General features: G+C 41.9%; 1 protein-coding gene across 1 annotated transcript in view; it reads left to right on the forward strand.

The window, feature by feature from the left end:
* The first annotated feature begins 261 nt into the window (after nucleotides 1-261).
* The window catches only part of LOC112259652 (protein FAM102B), a 39,819-nt gene continuing 18,887 nt past the window's right edge, over nucleotides 262-21,193 (forward strand). The window contains exons 1-5 of the mRNA XM_042329012.1: nucleotides 262-696; nucleotides 12,443-12,563; nucleotides 17,099-17,128; nucleotides 17,706-17,822; nucleotides 20,260-20,306. Of these exons, the coding sequence (XP_042184946.1) occupies nucleotides 551-696; nucleotides 12,443-12,563; nucleotides 17,099-17,128; nucleotides 17,706-17,822; nucleotides 20,260-20,306 (461 nt within the window). The 5' untranslated portion in view covers nucleotides 262-550. The remainder of the gene's footprint in view (nucleotides 697-12,442; nucleotides 12,564-17,098; nucleotides 17,129-17,705; nucleotides 17,823-20,259; nucleotides 20,307-21,193) is intronic.

Raw genomic sequence — 21,193 nt, forward strand, 5'->3', positions numbered from 1 at the left:
TACATTTGTTAACATCTTACATCAGTGTTAAAATTGTTAATTTGAAAACAACTGGACATCCTTTGTTACAGTAGTGGGCTACTTGTTGTTTTGTTACTATTTTGTTACAACGTATCTAAGGAATATCCATCAGAAACCATATATTGCTGTCATTGGTCGAATGAAAAGAAATGCAGCATTTACACCAATCGGAATAGAACGCGGTGTAAGCGTTTCCTCCTCCATACAAATTGAGAATTTCCTTAATCGTCACATAAATTATGGGTTATGGCCAATGGTTATAGCCAGTAACAACTAGGGGTAGCTAGGCACTGGAGCGTAAAGTTTTTGAATTGACCGACAATCGCTAGCAGACTGAGCTGTCACAGTCAGCCTGTTTCTTTACCGCCTGCCCTGTTAGGTTACAGTCTGGCAAGTGTGGAAGAAGTCACAGTCAAGAGACTCAAGAAGCTTGAGCTGTGGCTAGCGACCCGACGTACATTATTTACCACAGTTTTCACTAGCTAGCTAGCCTAGTTAGCTACTTTAACCAACGTTAGTTAGGTTAACAATGTCGTTCATTATGACGAAGAAAAATAAATTCAAATTTAAGGTAGATTTCGAGTTGGACGAACTATCTTCTGTTCCCTTTGTCAACGGGGTCTTGTTCTGCAAAGTACGGCTCCAAGACGGTGGCTTTACTGAAGAGTCCTCTCGGTAAGAAACTGCCCTTTCTATTTCATTAAGCTAGTTTACGTTAACAGTTACGTTAAGCTACTCAGAGAGACACAGAGGTGCGACTCGATCGTGGTTAGTTTACTGGCAGTGAGTGGCATTGATCAGTTAGCCAACATTAGCGAGCTATCTTGCGCCCACACTCAAGAAGACAGTGTGAATATGAGCCAGCTATTAACATAGCAAAGAATATCTAATTGAATCAATTATAGAATATGTAGTATTCACAATTGTATGTTGTTTTTACCTCATGTTTGTTATTTTAGTATAGTTAGCTACCATGGTAGTTAATCTGTCATCTTGTTTTGACCGATGGTGAAGCTGCTTGTCTGATTGATCTGACTGACACCAAAAGACCACCGGTCACGACGTGTGAGGCTTGCTTGATCTATGATATCTGACAATGTATGTTCCTTAAAACGTTGAACAAAACGTCTGGCAACTGAAGGTCACTAGATTTCCAATATGAAATGCCAAGAAAATGTGATTTATTTATCATTTTGTTATAACCAATAGTCCAATATCTCAGACTTTAGGCTAGGTTCTTATTGATCAGACTAGTAGTTGCAAAAACTTGCACATCATTCATCCCCAATCCAAGCCTATTTTCAAGGTAAAAATGGAGATATACTTTCATATAACCACACCTGCACACCATTTTTTAAATGTAAAAAAAATGAATATGTATTGTTGTCTATAACTTATTTTCTTTGGTGCAAATAAATTAAACCAAACAATAACACAAGCTCTAAACATAACAAACACCCATTAAACACTTAATGGGTGTTGCAAAAACCTCCTATCTTACATTGAACAACAACAGTTTCAATAGCCCCCATATGAGACTTCAAAGGATGACCCATACAGTTCCAAAAATCTCATTATCTCAATCACTCAAAACATCAGTTGATCAACAAGAACTGCTCGCTCTCCAAGGATCCAGAGCCATTGAGACGGCTAGACAGATAAGACCTGGTTTAAAATCAGATCAGTCAAGTTAACAGCATCTTAACAACTTTCTCTGATGTCATCCATTCACACCCTGGAGCATCCCATCCTCAGGATAGGACTTTGTCCATTGCATTTTGAACACTCTTTTCCAGAGTGACTCAGAGTGCATACATTTTCATACTTTCTCCACATTGGTCCCAGGTGGGAATCGAACCCACAACCTTGGTGGTGCAAACACCATGCACTACCAACTGAGCCACACAGGACCTAAAGAGAGGAAATTAAACAGCTCTAACGGTTCATTGTGGTAATTTAATAAGAGATGGCTCATGTCCAGGGTTGAGGAGTAACGGATTACATGTAAGGGATTACAAAAAACGGTAACTGTAATCTATTTCGTTACCAACAAAAATATTGTAATTAGATTACAGATACCTTTGAAAAACTAGATGATTACTTAGAGGATTACTTTTACATTCAGAAAGGACGTTTGTGTAAAAAAAATATTTAACATTTCTCTGTTTTCTCAATGACATGCAAATCAGCATTGATTCTTATTTTCAATGACGGCCTAGGAACAGTGGGGTAACTGCCTTGTTCAGGGGCAGAAAGACAGATTTTCACCTTGTCAGCTCGGGGGATTCAATCTTGCAACCTTACAGTTAACTAGTCCAACGCAATAACGACCTGCCTCTCTCTCGTTGCACTCCACAAGGAGACTGCCTGTTATGCAAATGCAGTAAGCCAAGGTAAGTTGCTAGCTAGCATTCAACTTATCTTATAAAAAACAAGCAATCATAATCACTAGTTAACTACACATGGTTGCTGATTTTATTAGATATTATCTAGCGTGTCCTGTGTTGCATATAATCTGACTGAGCATACAAGTATCTAAGTATCTGAGCGGTGGTAGGCAGAAGCAGGCGCGTAAACATTCATTCAAACAGTACTTTTGTGCGTTTTGCCAGCAGCTCTTCGTTGTGCGTCAAGCATTGCGCTGTTTATGACTTCAAACCTGTCGACTCCCGAGATGAGGCTGGTGTGACCGAAGTGACATGGCTGGCTAGTTAGCGTGTGCTAATAGCATTTCAAACTTCACTCGCTCTGAGCCTTGGGGTGGTTGTTTCCCTTGCTCTGCATGGGTAACGCTGCTTCGATGTGGTGGCTGTTGTCGTTGTGTTGCTGGTTCAAGCCCAGGGAGGAGCGAGGAGAGGGACAGAGGCTATACTGTTACACTGGCAATACTAAAGTGCCTATAAGAACATCCAATAGTCAAAGGTTAATGAAATACAAATGGTATTGAGGGAAATAGTCCTATAATAGCTACAACCTAAAACTTCTTATCTGGGAATATTGAAGACTCCTGTTAAAAGGAACCAGCAGCTTTCATATGTTCTCATGTTCTGAGCAAGGAACTGAAGCGTCAGCTTTCTTACGTATCACATATTGCACTTTTACTTTCTTCTCCAACACTTTGTTTTTTGCATTATTTAAACCAAATTGAACATGTTTCATTATCTACTTGAGGCTAAATTGAATTTATTGATGTATTATATTAAGTTAAAATAAGTGTTAATTCAGTATTGTTGTAATTTTCATTATTACAAATGCATATATTTTTTTTAATCGACAGATTAATCGGTATCAGCTTTTTTGGTCCTCCAATAATCGGTTTTGGTATCGGCGTTGAAAAATCATAATCGCTCGACCTCTAATGATGACACACCAGATGTGTTTGATGGATCGTGGGAAAAGAGCAGGAACAGGCTTTTGTAGGCTACAGTCCAAGCTATGTCTTCCAATGGTGCGACTGCTGTCGGCATCCAAAGATTATCCAACCTGAATAAACGCTTGGAGGTAAGGATGACAGCAGTGGTGTAGTCTACGGCGATACGGATATCACTTATTATTGATATCTACATAGCGCATTGATGTGAATCACACTGCTGCTTTCTCATTTAGCTATTTGCACCCTACGGATTGTGGTTGTTGAGGATTGCTGTTCACAAATCTAAATGTATATTTGAACCCAATAATGGTTGAATTCAAGAAGTTTAAGCTGCCTATCAATCAAATGAAACCAGTGGACAGCCAGTGAAAAACGTGCTCTTGCAACAGCTGCATAGTGCAGATCCAAGCCTATGGAATAAAAGTGGGGCTTTTATTGCTCAATCTAATTCATGCTGATCAAAAAGAAAATCCATAGGCCTAATGGACACATGCTCAACCTTGCACACCTTTGATAGATTTAAAGGGGCAATCTGTAGTTGCTGCATCCATTTTCAGACTTATAAATTATAAATTATATATATATATAGCCATTGATTCTTGAAGAATATAACTTAGAAATCCCTCGTGAGCTTAGATCAACTGTCACACTCCATGATAACCCAAAATATAACCATGTTTTATTCCAATGTTTGTAAACATTGTAAATGTAAACAAACACTGTATAGCCTCATAATGTCGCTAAAACAATGTTTTTTATATAATGGATGGTCAGTCCTTGCATAGCTCTGTCTATTAATCTGAGAGTGGTTACATTTCTCCAGGCCCATCCCTCAGCTTTTTACCAAAAATAGAGGCGGGGCGATGATTTTGTTATTGTTTCATCTGTGGATTAGCAAATATAGCAAATGCAGCATATGACATTCATTTTTCACATGTAAATAGCACTTATTCAGTAGTGCTCAAAGCTTGCCATTCCATGAGTGCAGCATTTATTTTTCAACTCGAATCAATGAGCCCAATCAGTCCTCCATGAGAACAAAATCATAAACAACAGAGTAGGACTGGCTAATACATCCTTAGTTTTGGGGTCGTTCTCAGGTAAAATAATTTGGCTAATGAATACTTCCATATTTCCAAGTCCTTCTCTTGAAGATCAAGGGGTAAAATATTTATGGTAATCCCTGGAATTCTGATAGACTGGTTTTTAATGTAAAGATATCATTTAATTGTATTTATTTTAATTTATTTTACTAGGCAAGTCAGTTAAGAACAAATTCTTATTTTCAATGACAGCCTAGGAACAGTGGGTTAACTGCCTGTTCAGGGGCAGAACGACAGATTTGTACCTTGTCAGCTCAGGGATTGGAACTTGCAACCTTTCGGTTACTAGTCCACCGCTCTAACCACTAGGCTACCCTGCTGCCCCATTATTATATGTAGTAGAAAGCAATGGGTTAAAAAAAGCCAACATAACCAACCCATAAAGTAAAATTTAACATCCATGTATGGCCAGCTATGTAAACTTTAACATTGATTTCTCCTGCAATAGATTTTTGTTTTCTTCTAATGCCTCTTAAGGGGAAAGTAATCCAAAAGTAATGAAATGTAATCAGATTACGTTACTGAGTTTGGGTAATCCAAAAGTTACGTTACTGATTCCAATCTTGGACAGGTAACTAGTACCTGTAACAGATTACATTTAGAAAGTAACCTACCCAACCCTGCTCATGTCAACCCACTCAACAGCACGAGCAGGACGGTACTTAAATGAGTCACTCTGGAAAGTAGTGGATACACATCTGGAGCAAGTGTCAGCTCCTAACGTCGACTCAGTTGTCATTCCCCGAGTGACTTTGCAACGGCAACTGCCTGCATTATTCCAATCATGTAAACATACCATAGAAATAAGAATAAATATAACGGGCCTCCCCATTCAAGTCAATGATGGCATAATGGGTGGACTGGCGGCCATTGCGAGTGTACCTATTCATGGGTTGACTGACAATGTCAAGAAAATCATGTGCGTGCTTCTGGATGGCCAGATTGCTAGCAAGAATAACAAGAAACTGCCATGTGTGGAATCGCAAGTGTCTCATTTCAGCTTGTTTCATATTGTTATTGATACTGTGTCTTGTTTTGAGGTGTTTTGACTGATTCCATGTCAATGCTAATATTTTGGACAGAAACGGATGTAACTAAGGCTAGGAATGTCAATATAATCAAACTAACAAGGACAATGATCACAAGTCAGTCATAATGCAAGCTAAAAACACGGAGCCTAACATTAGCTAGATAGGTAGCTAGCTAGCCAGCTGCTAGGAAGATGTCATGTCATGCCACTGGAGGAGTGGGTGAGTGACTGACTTTTTCCCCTCATATCGTTTTTTGGTGGCTATACACAGCTAGAGATGCAAGTGTAATTTGGTTAGCTAGCAAGAACTTGAACAACTGTTATCCATTTAGCATATCTCTTGCGTTCACAAATTCTCTCTGGCTATCTACTCTGATTTCAGAGCACTCTCTTCTGAGTGTGCCAGAGTGCAGAATAACTGATGAATTTATGATCGAACAACACCCGCTGAATATGACCATTGTCAGTAAACTAGGGCTTTCACCAACTAAATCGATTGGTCAACATTTTTAAAGTGTATTTTTCCATGGGGTTTTAATAAAAATCAACTATATGCATTGAGCTTGTCGGACGCTTTAAGCTTACTGTTTGCTGAAATAAGACACAAATGCCGCAAGAGGGAGCCAGAGATCTAGATAAACAGAAGGGAAAAAAACTCAACCTGACCCAACCATTATCCGTCTGCTCTTGCTGGCTTTCGCATATTCTGCCATTACTCTCCTGAAGTTGCCATAATGGGCTACACAAGGAGTCAGCAACCTTTCTCATGTAGAATGCCAATTTATCTTACCATTTCTACTGATCTGTATGCCAGTTATGGTTTTCATGTGCAAATTTTCGTGGAAGAGTGTCATTTAATTTATAATAACATCTTCATATCTCAAAATCGTTGTCATGTGGTTAATCAAAATTCTATCCAAATCTAACTGAAAATGATACAAACCTAAAAACTAACTTCGATTGCCATTGCCAACTATGTAAAAATAGCCTACATAAAGCCAACAAATAAAAACATTACAGCCTGCAGGGACAAAATATCCTGATAAAAATAAATATCCTTTTATATCACATTGGCTACGCATGGCCTGTATGCAACTAACTTAAAACATTGTATTAACTTGGGTCCGGCCCGAAGCTTGGCTAGCGAACTTGCAACATTGTAGAAAATATTTTGGTCCCTCAGAGTTTCCCGCCAGTGAGCTCGGGACAGACACAAGTGTAGGCTATTTGTGCAAGGGATAAGAAGCAGTGCTTGAGCTCTTGTTCCTTTTATAGAATATTATCTCAGAAGTATTGTGGTACCAGCACCCAAAATTAGTACCATAACCTATTTCAGTCCAAGTCAAGCACTGATAAGAAGTAATCAGGTAGGCCTATTTTATGACGTTTCCACTGGATCAGAGCATGAAATTTTTCTCTTTCGAAAGGGAGATTTTTCCGAATACATTGAGGAACTATTGTAATTCTCAATGGATGTAAAAACAGACTTCATTGAAGAAAACATTATTTTGAAATACATCAGTGGTGGTGGATTAAGCCAGTCAGAAATGCTATCTCCAAATAGGCACATTTATATGCCTACATTTGTGCTCAGGCAAGATAGTCTTTTCAGGTGATAAGGCCCCAGCAGAAACCAGGGCATTCATACTTCTTGCGCTTTGCTGATCAGAGCTGTTGTGAAGGTAGTTGTCAAGGAAGGTAGTTTTATTTATGAAGGATTTACTGCCCCCACCTACCGTCAACCAATCATGTCATAGTGGAGCTATACAGAGGCCTCCACATTGTTACAACATTTGGGAGGCGCATGGCGATTCAGTACGGAGCTTGATTTGTCCTCTGCATGCCTCTGGAGGCTCTGCAATTGCGTCAAAACGTCCTTATGGAGCCTCTGACCACATTTTCGGATATATGTAACCTTAGTGTATGTAAACTTCCAAATTCAACTGTATATATATATACAGTGCCTTGCGAAAGTATTCGGCCCCCTTGAACTCTGCGACCTTTTGCCACATTTCAGGCTTCAAACATAAAGATATAAAACTATATATTTTTGTGAAGAATCAACAACAAGTGGGACACAATCATGAAGTGGAATGACATTTATTGGATATTTCAAACTTTTTTAACAAATCAAAAACTGAAAAATTGGGCGTGCAAAATTATTCAGCCCCCTTAAGTTAATACTTTGTAGCGCCACCTTTTGCTGCGATTACAGCTTTAAGTCGCTTGGGGTATGTCTCTATCAGTTTTGCACATCGAGAGACTGAAATTTTTTCCCATTCCTCCTTGCAAAACAGCTCGAGCTCAGTGAGGTTGGATGGAGAGCATTTGTGAACAGCAGTTTTCAGTTCTTTCCACAGATTCTCGATTGGATTCAGGTCTGGACTTTGACTTGGCCATTCTAACACCTGGATATGTTTATTTTTGAACCATTCCATTGTAGATTTTGCTTTATGTTTTGGATCATTGTCTTGTTGGAAGACAAATCTCCGTCCCAGTCTCAGGTCTTTTGCAGACTTCATCAGGTTTTCTTCCAGAATGGTCCTGTATTTGGCTCCATCCATCTTCCCATCAATTTTAACCATCTTCCCTGTCCCTGCTGAAGAAAAGCAGGCCCAAACCATGATGCTGCCACCACCATGTTTGACAGTGGGGATGGTGTGTTCAGGGTGATGAGCTGTGTTGCTTTTACGCCAAACATAACGTTTTGCATTGTTGCCAAAAAGTTCAATTTTGGTTTCATCTGACCAGAGCACCTTCTTCCACATGTTTGGTGTGTCTCCCAGGTGGCTTGTGGCAAACTTTAAACGACACTTTTTATGGATATCTTTAAGAAATGGCTTTCTTCTTGCCACTCTTCCATAAAGGCCAGATTTGTGCAATATACGACTGATTGTTGTCCTATGGACAGAGTCTCCCACCTCAGCTGTAGATCTCTGCAGTTCATCCAGAGTGATCATGGGCCTCTTGGCTGCATCTCTGATCAGTCTTCTCCTTGTATGAGCTGAAAGTTTAGAGGGACGGCCAGGTCTTGGTAGATTTGCAGTGGTCTGATACTCCTTCCATTTCAATATTATCGCTTGCACAGTGCTCCTTGGGATGTTTAAAGCTTGGAAAATCTTTTTGTATCCAAATCCGGCTTTAAACTTCTTCACAACAGTATCTCGGACCTGCCTGGTGTGTTCCTTGTTCTTCATGATGCTCTCTGCGCTTTTAACGGACCTCTGAGATTATCACAGTGCAGGTGCATTTATACGGAGACTTGATTACACACAGGTGGATTGTATTTATCATCATTAGTCATTTAGGTCAACATTGGATCATTCAGAGATCCTCACTGAACTTCTGGAGAGAGTTTGCTGCACTGAAAGTAAAGGGGCTGAATAATTTTGCTCGCCCAATTTTTCAGTTTTTGATTTGTTAAAAAAGTTTGAAATATCCAATAAATGTTGTTCCACTTCATGATTGTGTCCCACTTGTTGTTGATTCTTCACAAAAAAATAGTTTTATATCTTTATGTTTGAAGCCTGAAATGTGGCAAAAGGTCGCAAAGTTCAAGGGGGCCGAATACTTTCGCAAGGCACTGTATACACAGTTAAAGTCGTAAGTTTACATACACTTACGTTGGAGTCATTAAAACTCATTTTTCAACCATTCCACTAATTTCTTGTTAACAAACTATAGTTCTGGCAAGTCAGTTAGGACATCTACTTTGTACATGACTCAAGTAATTTTTCTAACAATTGTTTACAAGTAATAGTTAGTCAAGAACACTCTAGAGAACATGTAAACTGCCTAACCAGCTCTGCTACGGCGAGTAAAATGATCAGAGTGAGGTGTGCTCTCATTTGTGTCTGGAAGAAGTTAGAAAGCTAGCTAACTTTAGCCAGTTAGCTTGGGTGCTTGGTTGGGACTTTAGCCTGTTAGCTTGGGTGCTTGGTTGGGACTTTAGCCTGTTAGCTTGGGTGCTTGGTTGGGACTTTAGCCTGTTAGCTTGGGTGCTTGGTTGGGACTTTAGCCTGTTAGCTTGGGTGCTTGGTTGGGACTTTAGCCTGTTAGCTTGGGTGCTTGGTTGGGACTTTAGCCTGTTAGCTTGGGTGCTTGGTTGGGACAAGCATGCAGTGGCAGGCAAGCTGCAGAAGGAAGAGCAGCCTACAAGTCCACATAATTTATCAGTGCAATTTTGATGGCCAACTAGCTGAAAAAGTTTGAGAGGGTTTATCTAATGTTCCTTCGTTAGATTTTAACTAATCTTGCTCTGGCTAGCATTAGTTGTTGTTCTTGTTGTTGTTGATTTGTATAACTGAGGGAGAGCCTACCTCTGAATGGTTCTCTGATTAATAGGACTGTAAAGTTCCCAAAGTTAAAAGGACTCCTGTGGTTTTTACATATTTGCAGATATCGATTCAGTTGTATTTTGTGGCTTTTGGCGAATACATTCTAGTGATCTAAAGTCACGCTGTTGCAACTGCCTGTAAACACACAATCCAGTCTACTGAATGATGGCAGGCCCATGTGGGAAGTGGCTTGTTTGTATAAAGGCCTACTGTAGCTCTGATTGCCTATGGCGCACCGTTCTGTGTAGACTCCCGTTCTGGACGAGACAGATGTTTTTTATTCGGTTTTATTTACTGCAGTGTCTATTGATTGTCTAAACACATGGCCAGAAAAGCCCCAGTATACATAATTCACAAACATTCTAAGAATTTATGAAAATTTTAAAATGACTATATCTAAGTGCTCGCTTATCAGAAAATGTTTTTAAAAAGTGTAATATTCTTCCTCGGGGTGTATATGAACATATTTGAATAAGATCAGTTCCACTTTAAATGACACCCTTTCAAATGAGTGGATTTGGCTATTTAAAAGCCACAACCTTTGCTGACTAGTGTATAAAATTGAGCACACAGCCATACAATCTCCATAGACAAACATTGGCAGTAGAATGGCCTTACTGAAGAGCTCAGTGACTTTCAACGTGGTATCGTCATAGGATGCAATTTCCAACAAGTCAGTTCATCAAAGTTCTGCCCTGCTAGAGCTGCCCCGGTCAACTGTAAGTGCTGTTATTGTGAATTGGACATGTCTAGGAGCAACAACGGCTCAGCTGCAAAGTGGTAGACCACACAAGTTCTCAGAACAGGACCGCCGAGTGCCGAAGCGTGTACCGTGTAAAAATCGACCGTACTCGGTTGCAACACTCACTACTGAGTTCCAAACTGCCTCTGGTAGCAACGTCAGCACAATAACTTTTTGTCTGGAGCTTAATTAAATGGGTTTCTATGGCCGAGCAGTCTCACACAAGCCTAAAATCAACATGCGCAATGCCAATTGTCGGCTGGAGTGGCTTAAAGCTCGCCGCCATTTGGACTCTGGAGCAGTGGAAACGCGTTCTCTGGAGAGATGAGTCTCGCTCCACCATCTGGCAGTCCGACTGACTAATTTGGCGAATGCCAAGAGAATGCTACCTGCCCGAATATATAGTAACAACCGTAAAGTTTAGTGGGGGAGAAATAATATTCTGAGGCTGTTTTTCATGGTTCGGCTCCTTATTTCCAGTGAAGAGAAACCTTAACTCTACAGCATACAATGACATACTAGACAATTCTGTTTGGTGAAGGCCCTTTCCTGTTTCAGCATGACAATGCCCCGTACACAAAGCAAGGTCAATACAGAAATGGTTTGTCGAGATCGGTGTGGAAGAACATGACTGTTGTGCACAGAGCCCTGACCTCAACTCCATCGAACACCTTTGAGATGAATTGGAATGCAGACTGCAAGCCAGGCCTAATCGCCCAACATCAGTGCCTGACCTCACTAATACTCTTGTGGCTGAATGGAAGCAAGTCCCCGCAGCAATGTTGTAACATCTAGTGGAAAGCCTTCCCAGAAGAGAGGAGGCTGTTGTAGCAGCAAAGGGGGGGACCAACTCCATATTAATGCACATGATTTTGTAATGTAGTGTATCTTGTTTTGTAGAAAAATATGTTTTTCCATCTTCTTAGGCTCATCCGAACATACACACACACACACACACACACACACACACACGGGCCATTAGCCTCCTCTGAGTCACTGAATGTGTGATGGAAAAGCAGCATTGTAAAAGTGATATGTGATTATTTAAAATATTTTTTACTAGTACCTATCTGCTTTGGCCGACAGCTATTTTTACCTCTCCTGCTCCCCAGTTGAGAATCATCAACTATTTATTTAACCTTTGTTTAACTAGGCAAGTCAGTTAAAAGAACACATTCTCATTTGCAATGACAGCCTAGGAACAGTGGGTTAATTGCCTCTTTCAGGGGCAGAACAACAGATTTTTAACTTGTCAGCTCGGGGATTCAATCTAGTAACCTTTCGGTTACTGGCCCAACACTCTAACCACTAGGCTACCAAACTATATGTTTGTCACCTGCATTAAGGCTGAAACACCATATATATCCCTTGTTCTAAAGAGTCAATGCGTGTTCTTCACCACCATGGTATTTCAGAATCTATCATTCACTTACTTAGAGCATGGGAGAGTTAGTGTTCTTTTACCTTGAGGGCATTTATGTTCTGTGGCGTAACTGTCACACCCATTCCAGAGAACAGCACACAGGATCTTGTCATTAACTGTGGTGTCTTTATTGACATATATTTATTTTAGCCATGAATCAGATCTGGGGATTAATGTGTATTGTAGCTAAACATCAACTGTATGTGTGCGCATGCGTGTGTGTGTGTGTGTGTGTGCGTGTGCATGTGTGTGTGTCTATCAGGATTGGACTCAATTCAAATTGAAGGCAGTCAATTCAGGAAGTAAACTAAAATTAGAAGATATTTATTTGAAAAGATTTGTCTATACATGATCTATGTGTTTTCAGTCTTGGGGTTATTTTGCTATAAGTTATGTATGTGTGTCTTCTCCAGGGAGCAGGTCCAGGCTAACTGTGTGCGCTGGAGGAAGAGGTTCTCCTTCCTGTGTAAGATCAGTGCCAACGCTGGGACAGGAGTACTGGACCCCTGTGTGTGCCGGGTGTCTGTGCGCAAGGTACAGGACTCACTACAACAACTCTGTCAAAGCAATGTGAATGCTGTGTCAAGTTTAACTGCCTACAAGAATAGTCCAACTACTACGTATAGGTCTACGACTACTACTGTAGATTCTAGAACAGTCTACTAATAGGTCTACTACTGTAGATTCTAGAACAGACTACTAATAGGTCTACTACTGTAGATTCTAGAACAGACTACTAATAGGTCTACTACTACTACTGTAGATTCTAGAACAGTCTACTAATAGGTCTACTACTACTACTGTAGATTCTAGAACAGACTACTAATAGGTCTACTACTACTACAGTAGATTCTAGAACAGACTACTAATATGTCTACTACTACTACTGTAGCTTCTAGAACAGACTACTTCCAGTAGGTCTTCTACTACTACTTCTACTACAACTGTAGATTCTAGAACAGACTACTAATAGGTCTACTAGTCCTATTCAAATCACATCCCTACACAGGCGCCGACAGAGATGGCCGCCTCGCTTCGCGTTCCTAGGAAACTATGCAGTTTTTTGTTTTTTTACGTGTTATTTCTTACATTAGTACCCCAGGTCATCTTAGGTTTCATTACATACAGTCGAGAAGAACTACTGAATATAAGAGCAGCGTCAACTCACCATCAGTACGACCAAGAATATGACTTTCGCGAAGCGGATCCTGTGTTCTGCCTTTCACCCAGGACAACGGAATGGATCCCAGCCGGAAGACCCAAAAAAACGACTTCGTAAAAGGGGGAAATGAAGCGGTCTTCTGGTCAGACTCCGGAGACAGGTACATCGTGCACCACTCCCTAGCATTCTTCTCACCAATGTCCAGTCTCTTGACAACAAGGTTGATGAAATCCGAGCAAGGGTAGCATTCCAGAGGGACATCAAAGACTGTAACGTTCTTTGCTTCACGGAAACATGGCTCACTGGAGAGACGCTATCGGAGTCGGTGCAGCCAGCTGGTTTCTCCACGCATCACGCCGACAGAAACAAACATCTTTCTGGTAAGAAGAGGGGCGGGGGCGTATGCTTCATGGTTAACGAGACGTGGTGTGGCCACAACAACATACAGGAACTCAAGTCCTTCTGTTCACCTGATTTAGAATTCCTCACAATCAAATGTCGACCGCATTATCTACCAAGGGAATTCTCTTCGATTATAATCACAGCCGTATATATTCCCCCCCAAGCAGACACATCGATGGCTCTGAACGAACTTTATTTGACTCTTTGCAAACTGGAATCCATATATCCTGAGGCTGCATTCATTGTAGCTGGGGATTTTAATAAGGCTAATCTGAAAACAAGACTCCCTAACTTGTATCAGCATGTCGATTGCGCAACCAGGGCTGGAAAAACCTTGGATCATTGCTATTCTAACTTCCGCGACGCATATAAGGCCCTGCCCCGCTCTCCTTTCGGAAAAGCTGACCACGACTCCATTTTGTTGATCCCTACCTACAGACAGAAACTAAAACAAGAAGCTCCCGCGCTGAGGTCTGTTCAACGCTGGTCCGACCAATCTGATTCCACACTCCAAGACTGCTTCCATCACGTGGACTGGGATATGTTTCGTATTGCATCAAACAACAACATTGACTGATACGCTGATTCAGTGAGCGAGTTCATTAGAACGTGCGTTGAAGATGTCATTCCCATAGCAACAATTAAAACATTCCCAAACCAGAAACCGTGGATTGATGGCAGCATTCGCGTGAAACTGAAAGCGCGAACCACTGCTTTTAATCAGGGCAAGGTGACCGGAAACATGACCGAATACAAACAGTGTAGCTATTCCCTCCGCAAGGCAATCAAACAAGCTAAGCGTCAGTATAGAGACAAAGTAGAATCTCAATTCAATGGCTCAGACACAAGAGGTATGTGGCAGGGTCTACAGTCAATCACAGATTAGAAAAAGAAACCAGCCCCGTCACGGACCAGGATGTCTTGCTCCCAGGCAGACTAAATCACTTTTTTGCCCGCTTTGAGGACAATACAGTGTGACTGACATGGCCCGCAACCAAAACATGCGGACTCTCCTTCACTGCAGCCGATGTGAGGAAAACATTTAAACGTGTCAACCCTCGCAAGGCTGCAGGCCCAGACGGCATCCCCAGCCGCGCCCTCAGAGCATGCGCAGACCAGCTGGCTGGTATGTTTACGGACATATTCAATCAATCCCTATCCCAGTCTGTTGTTCCCACATGCTTCAAGAGGGCCACCATTGTTCCTGTTCCCAAGAAAGCTAAGGTAACTGAGCTAAACGACTACCGCCCCGTAGTACTCACTTCCGTCATCATGAAGTGCTTTGAGAGACTAGTCAAGGGCCATATCACCTCCACCCTACCTGACACCCTAGACCCACTCCAATTTGCTTACCGCCCAAATAGGTCCACAGACGATGCAATTTCAACCACACTGCACACTGCCCTGACCCATCTGGACAAGAGGAATACCTATGTGAGAATGCTGTTCATCGACTACAGCTCGGCATTTAACACCATAGTGCCCTCCAAGCTCGTCATCAAGCTCGAGACCCTGGGTCTCGACCCCGCCCTGTGCAACTGGGTACTGGACTTCCTGACGGGCCGCCCCCAGGTGGTGAGAGTAGGCAACAACATCTCCACCCCGCTGATCCTCAACACTGGGGCCCCACAAGGGTGCGTTCTGAGCCCTCTCCTGTACTCCCTGTTCACCCACGACTGCGTGGCCACGCACGCCTCCAACTCAATCATCAAGTTTGCGGACGACACAACAGTGGTAGGCTTGATTACCAACAACGACGAGACGGCCTACAGGGAGGAGGTGAGGGCCCTCAGAGTGTGGTGTCAGGAAAATAACCTCACACTCAACGTCAACAAAACTAAGGAGATGATTGTGGACTTCAGGAAACAGCAGAGGGAACACCCCCCTATCCACATCGATGGAACAGTAGTGGAGAGGGTAGTAAGTTTTAAGTTCCTCGGCGTACACATCACAGACAAACTGAATTGGTCCACCCACACAGACAGCATCGTGAAGAAGGCGCAGCAGCGCCTCTTCAACCTCAGGAGGCTGAAGAAATTAGTCTTGTCACCAAAAGCACTCACAAACTTCTACAGATGTACAATCGAGAGCATCCTGTCGGGCTGTATCACTGCCTGGTACGGCAACTGCTCCGCCCACAACCGTAAGGCTCTCCAGAGGGTAGTGAGGTCTGCACAACGCATCACCGGGGGCAAACTACCTGCCCTCCAGGACACCTACACCACCCGATGTCACAGGAAGGCCATAAAGATCATCAAGGACAACAACCACCCGAGCCACTGCCTGTTCACCCCGCTATCATCCAGAAGGCGAGGTCAGTACAGGTGCATCAAAGCTGGGATCGAGAGACTGAAAAACAGCTTCTATCTCAAGGCCATCAGACTGTTAAACAGCCACCACTAACATTGAGTGGCTGCTGCCAACACACTGACTCAACTCCAGCCACTTTAATAATGGGAATTGATGAGAATTGATGTAAAATATATCACTAGCCACTTTAAACAATGCTACCTAATATCATGTTTACATACCCTACATTATTCATCTCATATGTATACGTATATACTGTACTCTATATCATCTACTGCATCTTTATGTAATACATGTATCACTAGCCACTTTAACTATGCCACTTTGTTTACATACTCATCTCATATGTATATACTGTACTCAATGCCATCTACTGTATCTTGCCTATGCCGCTCTGTACCATCACTCATTCATATATCTTTATGTACATATTCTTTATCCCCTTACACTTGTGTCTATAAGGTAGTAGTTTTGGAATTGTTAGCTAGATTACTTGTTGGTTATTACTGCATTGTCGGAACTAGAAGCACAAGCATTTCGCTACACTCGCATTAACATCTGCTAACCATGTGTATGTGACAAATAAAATTTGATTTGATTTGACTACTGTAGATTCTAGAACAGACTACTGATAGGTCTACTACTACTACTGTAGATTCTAGAACAGACTACTATTAGGTCTACTGTAGATTCTAGAACAGACTACTGATAGGTCTACTACTACTACTGTAGATTCTAGAACAGACTACTATTAGGTCTACTACTACTACTGTAGATTCTAGAACAGACTACTAATAGGTCTACTTCTACTACTGTAGATTCTAGAACATTCTACTAATAGGTCTACTACTACTACTGTAGATTCTAGAACAGTCTACTAATAGGTCTACTACTACTGTAGATTCTAAAACAGTCTACTAATAGGTCTACTACTACTGTAGATTCTAGAACAGTCTATTAATAGGTCTACTACTACTACTGTAGATTCTAGAACAGACTACTAATTGGTCTACTACTACTACTGTAGATTCTAGAACAGACTACTAATTGGTCTACTACAGGATATGTCAGGATACAATCACTGACACCTTTGCTGCAAGTGTGTTTTGACAAAAGTGTTTCTGTAGCTTAGTTGTTGTTACACACAAAGATGGTCATTTTGGATTGATAACTACTTTCCCTTATCTGTTTTTAGGAAATGAAGGGTGGAAAGACCTTTGCAAAGGTAATATTTTGCTCTTGAATTCATATTCCCTAGTCCCTAACCAAGTTATACTGTATAAAAAGAGCTGTGATGAGAACAACAACTTTAACACAATGATTTTTATCTGCAACAAGTCAATTTGGTGGAAAAACACCAGTGGTGAGAAAATTCGCATATTTTCTTTAATGCCGATTTTTTTTTATATCTACATGAAAATCTATCGCCAATTGGATGGAAACCTAGCTAGTGACAAACTAGGCATACTGGCATTTTATAAGTAAATAAATAACTGAACATTCTTATCCTAATACAAATACTAATACTGTTAGTCATTTAACACCTGATATGAGAATATCACTAAAGAATGAAGTCACCACTACCGCAGGACTCATTCTTAAAAGGATAGTGCATTGATGTATGGGAATACTTCCTAGTTTTTGCCCACTACTGTAGCTTCTTATGTTTGTGATTGTTATAAGCAGGCTCTGGGTCTACTACTACAACAGAGTGCTCTGTATTACAACTCTGTGGAACTGAGGCTCTGTTGCCAAGCTGTTTCCATAAACCTGAATATATCTGTTCTCACTCTCCTCTGTAGCTGGGTTTTGCTGACCTGAACCTGTCAGAGTTTGCTGGCTCTGGCAGCACCACGCGGCGATGTCTACTAGAGGGTTACGATACCAAGAACACCAGACAGGACAACTCCATACTCAAGGTACAGTTCAGTCCAGTTAGACAGGCCTTCAGAACATTCCCACCAGTCCACAACTCCCTTCAGGAAGATACAGTACAGGACTAGAGTCTGTCCTACTATGCCACACCCTACTTGGCTCTGTTCCACTACTCTAGAATGGGTTGCTCTACTTGGCTCTGTTCCACTACTCTAGAATGGGTTGCTCTACTTGGCTCCGTGTCTACTACTCTAGAATGGGTTGCCCTACTTGGCTCTGTTCTACTACTCTAGAATGGGTTGCTCTACTTGGCTCTATGTCTACTACTCTAGAATGGGTTGCCCTACTTGGCTCTGTGTCTACTACTCTAGAATGGGTTGCTCTACTTGGCTCTGTTCCACTACTCTAGAATGGGTTGCTCTACTTGGCTCTGTTCTTACTACTCTAGAATGGGTTGCCCTACTTGGCTCTGTGTCTACTACTCTAGAATGGGTTGCTCTACTTGGCTCAGTGTCTACTACTCTAGAATGGGTTGCCCTACTTGGCTCTGTGTCTACTACTCTAGAATGGGTTGCCCTACATGGCTGTCTACTACTCTAGAATGGGTTGCCCTACTTGGCTCTGTGTCTACTACTCTAGAATGGGTTGCCCTACTTGGCTCTGTGTCTACTACTCTAGAATGGGTTGCTCTACTTGAATCGGTTGCTCTACTTGGCTCTGATTCTACTACTCTAGCTCAGTGTCTATTCTACTCTAGAATGGGTTGCCCTACTTGGCTCTGATTCTACTACTCTAGAATGGGTTGCCCTACTTGGCTCTGTGTCTACTACTCTAGAATGGGTTGCTCTACTTGGCTCTGTGTCTACTACTCTAGAATGGGTTGCTCTACTTGGCTCTGTTCTACTACTCTAGAATGGGTTGCTCTACTTGGCTCTGTGTCTACTACTCTAGAATGGGTTGCTCTACTTGGCTCTGTGTCTACTACTCTAGAATGGGTTGCTCTACTTGGCTCTGTGTCTACTACTCTAGAATGGGTTGCTCTACTTGGCTCTGTTCTACTACTCTTGAATGGGTTGCTCTACATGGCTCTGTTCTACTACTCTAGAATGGGTTGCTCTACTTGGCTCTGTGTCTACTACTCTAGAATGGGTTGCCCTACTTGGCTCTGTGTCTACTACTCTAGAATGGGTTGCGCTACTTGGCTCTGTGTCTACTACTCTTGAATGGGTTGCTCTACTTGGCTCTGTTCTTACTACTCTAGAATGGGTTGCTCTGGCTCTGTGTCTACTACTGGCTCTGTGTCTACTACTCTAGAATGGGTTGCTCTACTTGGCTCTGTGTCTACTACTCTAGAATGGGTTGCTCTACTTGGCTCTGTTCTTACTACTCTAGAATGGGTTGCTCTACTTGGCTCTGTGTCTACTACTCTTGAATGGGTTGCTCTACTTGGCTCTGATTCTACTACTCTAGAATGGGTTGCTCTACTTGGCTCTGTGTCTACTACTCTAGAATGGGTTGCTCTACTTGGCTCTGATTCTACTACTCTAGAATGGGTTGCTCTACTTGGCTCTGTTCTTACTACTCTAGAATGGGTTGCTCTACTTGGCTCTGTTCTTACTACTCTAGAATGGGTTGCTCTACTTGGCTCTGTTCTTACTACTCTAGAATGGGTTGCTCTACTTGGCTCTGTGTCTACTACTCTTGAATGGGTTGCTCTACTTGGCTCTGTTCTTACTACTCTAGAATGGGTTGCCCTACATGGCTCTGTGTCTACTACTCTTGAAAGGGTTGCTCTACTTGGCTCTGTTCTTACTACTCTAGAATGGGTTGCTCTACTTGGCTCTGTTCTTACTACTCTAGAATGGGTTGCTCTACTTGGCTCTGTTCTACTACTCTAGAATGGGTTGCTCTACTTGTCTACACTGGGACCACTGATCTGAAATGCCTGGATAGGTGAAAAGCCTGTTACTAATGAGTGGTCATGAGGGAGAGGAGAGAAAGGGAACTGCGTGAGGTTGTTGAGTCATAGCCAACATAGCTGAGTATTGGCACACATTGGGAGAAAGCTAATTGTTGGTTGTCACCCTGCCCTGCCCCCTAGTCACCATATGTTTACTAGTGTGTATGGGTAAACAGTCAGTAACTAGGGGTGTAATATCACTCAGTACAGTTCAGGATGAAGTATCCTAATGATGCAACTGCTCTGACATGTGCATGAAGACAGGCAGGTCTGGGCCTGCGATACAGGACAGGCACCTGTAACCCTGTGAATGGATGTTGTAGATGTTTTGGGTAGAAGTTGTACTTAGACACATGTTTAGGATCAGCTTACCTATCCTAAATACTAACCTGAAACAGTGAAAGGGGAAAAGACGAAACTGACCTTAGATCAGTGTCAAGGGGCGACTGTATTCTATTTCATAGGGCCTGTGGATGTGTATGATCCCTGCTGACATGGGTTTTCTGTCACCTCTGTCACAGGTCGTCATCAGCACACAGCTCATGTCTGGGGACCCCTGCTTTAAAACGTAAGTTAACCTTCTTTCAATCCTTTTGGTGGGTTATGCCACAAACATTTTTAGGACTTAGCAATGGACTTAGACTGTAGAAACTTAGACTGTAGAAATGAATACAGTTTTGGATAATGAATCAGTATAGGTAAGTAGGAAACATTGATGTGATTGGCAGACAGCCTGACCACAGACACATAGAGGAAACCAACTGCGCATTGAGCATCCTGTCTCTGAGTACACGCAAGAAACACTGAGTCACAGAAACAAAGGAGACTAACTTCCGTCCCCATAAGTCGCTTTGGATAAAAGCTAAATGGCTAGGTTTCTCTCTATTTGAAAGTCCATGTAGATCAACAAATGGTCATACAATCATGGTATATATTATTTAAAATGTTATGGTTATTTGGGGTATCTTGTGTGGGCATAGTTTCCTCAGCACTACATCAATTATTTGAAGTCAAAGAAAGTTGTGGACACAATCTAACCGACTTCTGCCATCGAACATGAATAGAGACAGTTCTATTGTTTAGATGGTCTTAGGAGAACTTCCCCACAGATTATGTCTGGTCTCTGTTGATAGAAACAACTGATTTGAGACCAGCTCAGACCTGAATGAAAACATTCTGAGCTAAATGCCACAGCAGGCCCAGGAACAGTAGTCAAAAAGACCATGACGTTCCCACACACTCCTGCCAGTGCTGAGAAGATGTGTGTTTGGATGGCTATGCCTTTACTGTGAACACACACACACACACACACACTCTGTCTGAATCACACACTCGCTATTACACCACACTTCCACACACTGTTCCTCAAACAGACAGTCTATCAATTGGCTGAATTGAACAGTTGATGCAATATACTGTAGCCTTTATAGAGCCTCTAGAGAGCTGTTATAGAGC

The sequence above is a fragment of the Oncorhynchus tshawytscha genome, linkage group LG10 (genome assembly GCF_018296145.1).
Source record: "Oncorhynchus tshawytscha isolate Ot180627B linkage group LG10, Otsh_v2.0, whole genome shotgun sequence".
In the NCBI taxonomy this organism is placed as follows: Eukaryota; Metazoa; Chordata; class Actinopteri; order Salmoniformes; family Salmonidae; genus Oncorhynchus; species Oncorhynchus tshawytscha.